Raw genomic sequence first — 10494 nt, 5'->3', positions numbered from 1 at the left:
CCCAGACTCCTTAGCCTCCTGCCTCCACTTTGCTGAGCTCAGCAGTTCTGGGAGCGCTGGACAGAGGCCACAGAGCCTCTCCCTCTGGGCCATTGTCTCTGCACGCAGCATCCTCGATCTTGAAAGGGATAGGATAGAGGCAGTAGGAAGACATATCTCCTACCTGGCACAGATAGGAGGTTGTGCAGAGTCTCCAGGTTAGGACCTCATCCTTATGCTCCTCATCTGGAGAGGCTGAAGGTTGCGCGCGCGCACGCGTGCACACACACACGGCCCAGGCCAGTTACTGATCCACCTGCTCCGTGGGGAAAGATTCCTACAGGGAATCTGCAGTCCTCATTTGGACTTACCATTTCTTCTTTGGGGGAAGGATAAGTACAATTCATTTCCCCTGGCTTCTCCCTCAAATATGTTCTCTTGTTCCCAGTCTCTCTGGGGCTTTCTCCTCCTCTGTCTTGTATCCCCTGTTCCTCATCTGTCTCCTCCATCTTGCCCCACCTGTCCCCTCTTTCCTCTTCATTCCTAACATCTCTTCCAGGAGCAGGACAGGGAAGAGGAACTACCACCCAGGCACCTCCATTTCCTTGCGCCTTTCCAAATGCCTCTCTTGAAGCCACTGCTGACATCAGGCGCTGCTCAGGGTAGCCAGCCACCCCAGGCTTCCGCCCCCACCTGTCCTGTGGGATGGTTTGGAGGAAGGGACTATCTGCAGCTCAGCTCACTGCAAGGCCCAGCCCCTGACACAAGCACCGGGTCAGCCCTCCTGTGCCTCCACAGTCTGTTGGGGTCCCAGAGGCCCCTGCCACTGTGGGCAGGCAGGCTGGCTGCCCTGACTCTTCAGCTCCTGATTCTATCTCCCAGTAGGTGCTCCTAGATCCAGACAAAATTCCAGGCAGACATGGAGGGGCATCAGAAATGCTATTTATTTCTCTGCTGCTCCCAAGCTGGCTGGCCTTTGCAGAGGAGCAGGCAACAGATGCATAGTTGGGGAGAAAGGGAGGACAGGTTCCAGGATAGAGGGTGCAGGCTGAGGGAGGAAGGGTAAGAGGACGGAAAGCCATCTTGGATCCCCACATTTCAGTCTCAGATGAGGACAAAGGGACTCCCAATCTCCCAAGTCATCAGAAAACACCAAGGAGCAGGAGATTGAGCAGGTCCCGGGGAGCCTCAGAGCCATACTAGCCACTGTCTACATCCCATCCTCCTCTCCCATTCCCTGTCTGCTTCAGACCACCCCCCAGCCAAACCCCAGCTTCATTCCCCCAATCCTAGCCCTGGCCAGCTTGACAGTCACAGTGCCTGGAATTGCACCACTGAGGCTTCTCCCAGTTGGATTAGGGCATCACCCTGTTAGCATGCTGCCCCTGAGAGGAGAGCCCGGGCAATGCTGTTAGCAGCAATGAGCACCGCAGACAGTGAGTTAGGGGATCAAATTCTATCCTAGTCACTAGTTTGGAGCAGGTCTAGAAGTTGGGGGTAGCAGGTGCTCTAGAAGAGATTAGAAGGAGAGGTAGGAAAACGTGAAGTCCCCCATGCAGGCCTCAGGAGTTGCCAAACCCAGACCCCTGCAGCACTTAAAGGGGCATTGGCAGGGGCAAGGGGAGGAGTTAGGAAAGCCCTCGGGCTGCTTCAGCCCAGCCTTGGTCGGGGTGGGGCTAGAAGGAGGTGAGGAAGAGGAGGAGGAGGAGGCTTTGGCCCAGCAGGAGCAGGCCTGGGGGCAGCTGCCCAGGGACCCCTTCTGCGACTGCAGCCTCAGGGTTCCCAGCACGGCTGAGGTAGATGATGACCACATTGTCCTCTGGCCCTGATGGCTGCACCTCATTGTCAACCGTATAGCAGCCCTTTCCCTCAACCGCTTTGCCATGGAACCTGCGACCTAGTGTGTCCTCACCACCCTCACCGGGTGTGGCCAGTGCCACATCCACTGAGCTCTCAGCACTGCCCAGCTCATTGGTGGCCAGGCAGCTGTAGGTGCCTTCCTCCAGCTTGCCAAAGTCGGGGATAAGCAGGCTGCCATTGGCAAAGGCCTGGAAACGCGGCTGTGAGCTGGCCGCAGGGGTGCTGGGCAGGGCACGCCCGTCAGTGCCCACATTGGGGCTGGTGATCTCCACAATGCCGCTGGGTATCTGGATGTGCCAGTGAAGCTGAGGGGCCGGCTGCCCATCCACATCACAGTGCAGCGCCAGCACAAAGCCAGGCCGCAGCTCGGCACCATCCTGGCTGGGTTGGTAGCTAAGCTGCACTGAGGGCGCCGAGCATGGCAGTGGTGGCAGGCGGCTCAGCGGTGTGCCCTTGAGCACATGGGGTGAGGTGCAGGCGATGTTGTCCTGCTCCGGGATGGACACTGCTGTGGCCAGGGCCCATGTCTTGAGCCACACGATGCCGCAGGTGCAGTCGAAGGGGTTGTCGTTGATCTGCAGGTGGGACAGCGCAGTGAGCGGGGCGAAGGTGCCCTCGGCCAATGTGTGCAAGCGGTTGTGGTTGAGTTGCAGCGAGCGCAGAGCACGGAGGCTGCGGAAGGCGTCGCGGGGGATGAAGGTCAGCTCGTTGCTGTCCATCTTGAGCAATTGGAGGGCGCTGAGGTTGTGCAGGTCGCTCCAGGCAAAGTCAGAGATGAGATTGTGGCTGAGGTCCAGGCTCTTGAGATGGCTCAGAGAGGCCAGGGCGCCGGCGGCCACCGTGCGGATCTCATTATGTGCCAGCCACAGCGACTGCAGCAGGGGCACCTCTCTGAAGGCACCCCCTGGCAAGCCTGGCAGCCGGTTGGCCGACAGGCTCAGTGTAGTCACATTGGCAGGGAAGCCAGGCGGCACAGCCTCCAGGTCGCGGTAGGCACAGTCGGCGATCTGGAAGCCATACTTTTCCCCACAGTCGCAGGGCTCAGGGCAGGCCTGTGCCAGGCCCAGGAGAACCGCCCACCAGAGCAGATGCAGCTCCTGCATGGTGCCTCCTGCAGAGAAGGGCATGTCACCCAGGGGATCCTGAGAACCCGCCAGAGGGACTCATTCCTCCCACAAGCCCAGCCAGAGCTCTTTCCCATCAGGATGCCCTGTCCCACATAACCCAGCTAAAGCCCAACACCACCTAGCCTACCGCCCCCATCCTACGGAAGGAGAAACTGAGGCCCAGAGAAGGGCAGAGACTTGCCCGAGGTCACGCAGCCAGGCAGGATGAAGACAGGATGGAAGAGGACCCCAGCTCCTCCTCCGAGTGGAGAGTTCTCCCTGCCTCGGCCTGTTCCTAGCTGACTTTATGACTCGAAATCTGTTTTCCAGCCACCCCCCTCCCCCAGCACTTTGCAGAACCTCCCCCTGCCCTCCCACATCCTGGCCGCAGTCCCTCCCACCGGAGTCCCCCATAGGTATGCTTTGCCCTGGCCCAGACAAGGCCCCTTGTGCAGTGCACACCACCCCCATCCACTCCACCCACCCCCTCCCGCTCCTCCGGCCGTGACCGCAGCAGACACCAGGCCTTTTCTGTGGAATCACACCCGTGGCCTATTCTGTTCAAACTTAGCCAGGCAGCTGCCCAAATAAACCCCCGCCAGGACCTCTCAGCTGACTGGGGTGAGGCCAGGGGCTCAGCCCAAACGCAGCTGGGATTTGTGGGGCCTCAGTTGTGGGTTGTGGAAGCAGCAGATGCCCCCGGGACGGCTCCAAGCTAAGGATTGTCCCATGCACCTCAGAGCAGCAGGGATGGACCAAGAGGGAACCAGCCCCTATGTCCAACAGGCCTCCCCTTCCCGCCGCTGGCCCTGGAGCCCTCCTCCCCACTGGCTTACCTTCAAGCTACTCTTAGTCAAGCGGAGCCTCTTCTAAGGTGGGACCAAAAGGCAACAGGGGACCTTAGCCCTGAGAATCTGCAGGGCCACGGGCGCCCAAGGGAGGACCTGGATGCTGGGGCGAGGAACAGCCTGGTCCCACTCCACCTTCAGTGTGCAGGCCTGTGCCCTCCCTGCCCCAGACAGGGTGCCTGGGACCATCCACTGAGAGGAGGCGGCAGGGAGGAGCCCGGGGCAGCGCGCGCACTCCCTCCTTCCAGCAAAACAACTGCTCTGCAGCAACAGGACCCGTGTTTCATAAGTGACACCAGAAACTTGAGGGGGGAAGAGATGCCAAATTTTTTTGGGTTGTGTTTTCTCTCTCTCTCACTCACTTTTAGCAGCTTCAACTTCCTTAAAGACACAGCACTGTCTGGAAAGGACCCAAGAAATGATGGGGCCAGGAGGATTTTAGCGGGGGAAGGGCGAGAAATTGAATCTCATGGAAGGTGGGAAACTCCCACTGCAAACAAGGAAAAAGGGGAAGCCTTTGTCCAAGCCAGGGTTGTGTGTGTTGGTGTGTATATGTGTGTGTGTGTGTGTACAAGTTTGTGGGTGTGAGGGTGCGTATTTCTGTGTGTGCCTGACTTTGTGTGTTTGTGTGGATGTGGGTATGAAACCATGTACATTAATTTGTGTGTGAGTGTGTGTGTGTGTGTGTGTGTGTGTACATCTTGGTGTGTGTTTGTATGGGTGTGTCTGGCTTGGTGTGGGTTTGTGTGTGGAAGTGAGTGTGCATCCATGTGTTTGTGTCTCAGTGAAAAGCCAAGAAGGCCAAAGTGTACAAAGCAGATACCAACCCTTCAGTGAAAGCCAAGATGTTAGGCGTGTTTTGGTTTTTTTTTTTCTTTTAAGAAAACGTATCCTACTGGCTCCGAGACTGAGCTGCGCTAAATGCATGTTGTTGTCCAGGGAGCTCCCAAGACTCCAGGCCCCGCCCCTCACTGCACTCCCCACTGGTTGGGGAGGAGACAAGGAATCCTGGCTCAGAAGGCTCAGGGCGGGAGCCTGTTGGCCTTCAGTGCTCCTGGCCGGGATTCTGAGCCACCCAGGCCCACTGCCCACCGGGCACCCAGAGGGGAGGCCAAGGGGCCGCACTCCTGGAGAGTTTCTCTGTGTCCCCCACAGGGCCCAAAATCCCACTGTTGGCGCTGGACATCTATGTGGTCAGCTTCGGCCTCTCTGAGCTCCACTGTTACAACACCAACTGTGTGGAAGGGGCAGACGCCTCCAGGGTGAAGATATTTGACCCCTTTTCCAAACAGGAAGGCCCAGGGTTGGGGAATGGGGAAACAAAAGAGGCCCAAAACAAGGGAGCTGGAAGAGAAACCGAAAGATGAAGGAGCCCCAGAAAAGAACTCTGTAGACTGAAGAATTTCCCCTCCACAAAACAAGCCTACCGTATCCCCTCAGTAGCCTTCCCCAAGCTTCCTTAGCCTTCCATCTGATAACTGGCTGAATTCTGCTCATGACTCAACTTACCCTCTCAGCAGGGCCAAGGGCAGCCAGGGATCATCTTTGGCTGAAAGCATCCCCAGGAAGCCTGCTTCAGCTCATCACGCCCCATTCCCTGTCACCAGGCAAGGCCACAGAAGTCCCCAGCATGCTGCCTGCAAAACACCCCAGTATGATGTTGAGGATATTATTATGGTCTAGTGGAGAGTCCCCTTTCTTTCCCCTGCAGAGGGAGGCCTCTGTTGCATCATCCTCACTGTGCCGGAAAATTTCTAGGAAAGTCCTGAGTTTGGTGGATCAACCAGAGGCTGCAAGAATACACATCCAGGGTTCAGTAAACCAGAGGGGAGTTTCAGTGACCTGTGTCAGTCAGGGAGGGCTTCCTGGTGGAGGGGGCTTCACTGTGTTCTGCACAGCCCATACACACACCCTCACCTGCATAAAGTCTATGCCAGCAGCTTCACCTCCAGGGTGCTCTGAGGAGTTCACAGTTCCTACCCCATCTCCCTCCTTCCAAGCACACCAGGGTCAGAGTGCAAGCATCTCCGCAGCCCTCAGTTCCCAGTGACTGTTCTCGCGGCCATTCCTGACTTTTCTTCATAGTTCTTCCTATAAGCTGTGATTATTTATTCATGTGTGTTTAATGTGCGACCCCTTACTAGAGAGGAAGCCCACTGAGGTCAGAGGCCTTACCTTCCCAGGTGCTATTGATCTCCGACACTAGGAAGACACTCAGTAAGCGTCCCCTTCACAGCATGATTGACAATTTGGGTGGTGTTCAGAATGAAGCATTTTAGAGCTCACCCACTTCACCTCCTCGTCATCTTACAGATAGGGCCTTTGGGCCCAGGCTAGGGAAGGGGCATATAGAGAATATTTCATACAGTGTAGGAGACCCATGCTCTGTTGGATGGGTGAGTATGTCAGCAGCCTTCTGGGGGCAGGGAGTCTGTCCCCTCATTCCCTACCTAGAACCTTAATGACAGCCAAATACTAAGCTCAGACTCCCACCTCAGAACAGATGTGGGGGGCTGAGGGCAGAAAAAGTGAGAGGGACCAGCCCACCTGGGCAGACATGAGACTGTGCGTGCTGGTCACTGATGTATCCTCCTAGTCTGCTCAGGTCCTGCCGCTGCCTACAAGGTGTGGCAGTGCCCGCTTCCACCAGGAAGGACAGTAGGGCCGGCAGGATCTCAGCTAAGAACCACTGACTCTCCAAGGTGTCTCCCAGTGGGACAGGTGGGCCTACCCTTCTGCAGAGCCCAGGAGCAGTTGTGCAGGCCTCTGAGGACGGGGTGTATGATCTCCCGGGTTGCCCCTCTGCCGTCTCTTGCTGTCATAGCTCAAGTTTTTTCTGTAAAGCCCACCTCACGGGAGATCATGCCAGCAGGCTGGGAGACAAGCCAGAAGTTGGGCTTCCTCATCTTTTCCACCTGGGAGCTTCCTGTGGGCTGTAGGGGCTGCCATCTCCCCTCTCCTGGCCTCCTCTAAATTGGGCTCAGGCCTGAGATGGGGACCCTTGGTGAGTACGTGGGGCCCTGACTGTCCCCAGAACTAGGAGGCCAAGCTTGGAAGCCCCTCCTGTGAGTCCTGGCCCTGTCTCCTGTGGGTCCCTGGCAGTTTATAGGGTGACCAGCCAGCAGTCCTGGTTCACCTGGAACTGATGGATTTTCTGGGACATGGGACTTCCCATGCTCAAATCCAGACAGTCTCAGGAAACCAGTACAGTTGGTCACCCTAGCAGGGGAGGGGGGCTCACTTCCTCCCACAGTTTTTCTTTCCCCCTGCTCCCCTTCCTGCCCGCGGAGGCCCAGCCCTCTCTCCTCCCATTCCGCTGCCTCTCACTCCGCTCCTGCTTCTGCTGCCCCCAACCAGGGCGCCAGCCGCACCCCAGCTCGAGCGGGACTCCCCCACCCCAGAAGGCCTCACTCCTGCTGACCAGGGGCGCCACGTCAGCTTTTCCTGGAAGGCAAAAAAAGATCCTGATGAGAAAATGGAGTGAGAGGGATAAACCCAGCAGAGACAGAGAACTGGAGAGAAACAGAGTAATGAGAAAGATACCAGGAGAAAGAGAGGAAAAAACTGCATCACGGCCTCCTTTCCGGAGGTAGAGAAAGGAAGCAAGGGAGAAACACCCAGAAAGAGAGATGGAGGAAGAAGGTCTGTTGGACCCGGAAACAGGCTCTGAGAGGAGAGAGGCAGTCGGGGGCTGCTGTGGTCAGCTGTGGTTGTGAGCTGTTGCCATCCCACCAAGAGGGGCAGAGTCTGTCTTGGTCCCGACACTGCGTTCCCCCCAGCAGCCTGCTGGAATAGCTGGGAGGAAGCTCGGTACACTCCTGGTGGGACTTGGTTAAGCCTGTGGGTGTCCTGGGAGGCAGAGGCTGTTGAGAAGATAGGGTTATGGAAGGAGCTTTGGCCAGCTGGTGGGACTGCGTGTGTGTGTGTGTGTGTGTGTGTGTGTGTGTGTGCGCGCGCGCGCGCACAACACGCACATACATGGGGGGGACATAGAGCAATCTGCCTAGCTCACCAAATTATGAGGCTTCCTTTTTCTAGGCCTTAGTGCCTCTGTCATACATGAGAGTTGGTTTAAAGTCCTTTGGCCTTTATATTCTGCCTGTCTAGAATTCTCAAAAATGTCTCCATTGACACGAGGGGCCCGTGTGCATGCGTGTGTTCACACGCGATTTCTATGTGCATGCAAGTGAAAGCTGAGCCTGTGCCTATTTTCTGTGTGTGTGTTGTTCATGCGCGAGTGTGGGGACGTGAGGTGGAGTGAGCAGGAGCTCGTGGCATGTGCACCCAGGGCTGTGGATGGGGGAGAGGCCCTGCAGGCCCTGTCTTCTCTTCTGGCATCATGCTAACCCAGAGGTCGCAGCTGACCTTACCTGGGGTGGCCTCACTCCCATTTCCTCCCCATTCTCCTCCACCCCTTCCCACCACTTGGGCATGAGGGCCTCTCCCCTCTTCTCGGGATCTCTGACCTAGGAACCCAGGCGAGCCTTGGTGGGCATCCTGGCTGCTTTCTCTGGCCTCACCCCGCTTTGCTCTGGCCCTGCTCGCTGTGTGCAGCTCCACGTGTCCCCTGCTCCCACCTTGGGGCTGCTGCTCCTACTATTTCCTCTAACTGGACAAAGTCCCTCCATACCTGCAGGGCTCCCTTCCTCTTGTCTTTTGAGGTTTGTTCAAATGCCAGCTCCCCAGAAAGGCCTTCCCAGGCCACTCTATATAAAGTCTTTGTCCCTTGCTGTCTGCTCACCTTGCCTTATTTGTCCTTCTTTCCTACGCTCCCCTAACATCTCTGTTAGCGTGTTTCCTGTCTATCTCCGCAATCTGAATGCGAGCTCCACACAGGCGGGTACCTGGTTCTGTTCACTGCTATCTCCCCGGTGCCCAGCAAAGGGCCTGCCACTTAGTAGGTGCTCAACAAATAGTTGCTGAACAAAGGAATGAATGAACAACAACCTTGGCCTTCCAGCTGGAGCCTTTGCCCCCCTCTCTCTTCCCTCCTCCATCTGCCCAGGGCCTCCTAAGCGCTCCCTGCTGACTGTCACTGGCCTTCCACTCAGGGCCATCTCCAGCCACATTTCTGGTCCCCTCGCCTGACACCATTCCCACTACTCTCTCCTGACCTTCGTCTTAGTCCTCAGGGACTATTTTCAGCAGTAGCACCAACTGAAGCATACTTCATAGGATTTATTTTTGTTTTTCTCCAAGCCAGTCCCAGTTTCCAGGAATGCAGAACTTGGCCGCACCCCCAGGATACATCGCAGACCTCGAGTTTTCAGCCCCAGCCCTTCCCACAGGGTAGGGGTGGGATTGGGGAGTGTTATGAATGACAGTGAGTGTTCAGATTAAGGTTCTAGATTGGAACCAGTGCTACAGGGTCAGGATCACGTCCCGCTGTTAGCTGTGGGGCACTAGGAATGGGCCAAGGGCCATTTGTTAGGGGTCAGCATGAAGGGCCTGGATTAGATGCCAGTGCAGGTTGAGTGTGTGGGGCAGAGGTAGTTTAACCCTGAGGATGAAGCAGGATCTGGGGTCTGGAATGGGGGAGTGGCAATAATCCCTCTGCTCCATGGCAAGATGGAATTGAGGGTAAAGAGCTTGGAGGGTAATGCAGACAGAGAGAAAAGGAGAAACAGGGGGACCCAGCAGAAAGCAAGGGTGAGGGAGAGGGGAGGGAGGAAAACTGAGACATAAAGAGAACAGTGGTGGCAAAGGCCTGGGCCAGTCAGGAGGAAGGTGGAGCCTCTCACTGACAGCAGAAAGCCATTTGACTTGGCAGACACCTGCTTCTCACGAAGAGGTGAGGCTGCAGCGCTGTTCCATGCAACACCTCCCTGCCCACCCCCAGCCACCAGACAGACTGTGGGCAGAGCTTGGGCTTCTCCCAACCCTGAGGGGCTACCGGGAGGTGCAGGTGGGAGCTCCAGGCTAGAGAGGGAGGGAGGAGAGCAGCTCTGGCAGAGAATGCTGACCAAGAGGAGGCAGGGCAAACAGGCTGTGCTGACCTCAGCTCAGGGAACCTCTCGGGGGAGACAAGAAGACAGGTGGCCAGTGGGCCTGGGGAGGTGGTATTGTCTTCAGGGGCCTCTGGGAGAGCAGGCCAGGCAGGACAGAAGGCAGCACAGCCACTGAGGGCTGTAGAAGCTCTCTGTGTGGTGAGAGCTGGGGATCAGGAAGACTCAAGGGAGAAGGTGAGAACTTGGATAATTTTCATAAGTTTTATTGAAGCGAAGCATGCAAATGGCAAAACAGAGCATCACATTGACAGAGAAGCCTCTAACAGAACACTACAATCCTCCTTCTCCCACTCTCACCTTCTCCTGTGCACTCTCCAGAGCAACAACTGATGGTTTCTGGTTCTTCTTCTGCTGTGGTTACACACATCAGGCCTGCCCATACTTTTGCAGGGCCCGTGACAAGAGTATAATTGGAAGCCCATATACCATAGGTGTAAATATTTAATTAATTTATTTACTTATTTTTGAGATGGAGTTTCACTCTTCTTGCCCAGGCTGGAGTGCAATGGTGCGATCTCAGCTCACTGCAACATCTACCTCCTAGGTTCAGGTGATTCTCTTGCCTCAGCCTCCTGAGCAGCTGGGATTACAGGTGCACACCACCACGCCCAACTAATTTTGTATTTTTAATAGAGACAGGGTTTCTCCATGTTGGTCAGGCAGGTCTCAAACACTTGACCTCATGTGATCCAC

At 56.3% G+C, this 10494-nt stretch overlaps 1 protein-coding gene across 3 annotated transcripts; it reads right to left on the bottom strand.

The window, feature by feature from the left end:
- Positions 1-904: 904 nt before the first annotated feature.
- Positions 905-4126, bottom strand: ISLR (immunoglobulin superfamily containing leucine rich repeat). 3 transcript variants are annotated; one of them, XM_025389679.1, is made up of 2 exons: positions 3782-4126; positions 905-2950 (listed from the first exon to the last, which is right to left on the bottom strand). In XM_025389679.1, exon 2 carries the CDS (start codon positions 2940-2942, stop codon positions 1656-1658), a length of 1287 nt encoding a protein of 428 aa, XP_025245464.1. In that variant the 5' UTR covers positions 2943-2950; positions 3782-4126; the 3' UTR covers positions 905-1655. The 3 variants fall into 3 exon arrangements, with proteins under 3 accessions (XP_025245464.1, XP_025245466.1, XP_025245465.1); XM_025389681.1 differs by lacking the exon at positions 3782-4126 and adding an exon at positions 3551-3665; XM_025389680.1 differs by lacking the exon at positions 3782-4126 and adding an exon at positions 3148-3490.
- Between the last annotated feature and the right edge of the window lie 6368 nt (positions 4127-10494).

Source organism: Theropithecus gelada, chromosome 7a, assembly GCF_003255815.1.
Source record: "Theropithecus gelada isolate Dixy chromosome 7a, Tgel_1.0, whole genome shotgun sequence".
Lineage (NCBI taxonomy): Eukaryota > Metazoa > Chordata > Mammalia > Primates > Cercopithecidae > Theropithecus > Theropithecus gelada.
Note: the sequence above shows the minus strand (reverse complement) of the source record. Positions and strands in the feature narration are given on the sequence as shown.

Coding starts and splice junctions, on each gene's coding strand:
- ISLR (XM_025389679.1), bottom strand. CDS start 2,942: ATGCAGGAGCTGCATCTGCTCTGGTGGGCGGTTCTCCTGGGCCTGGCA.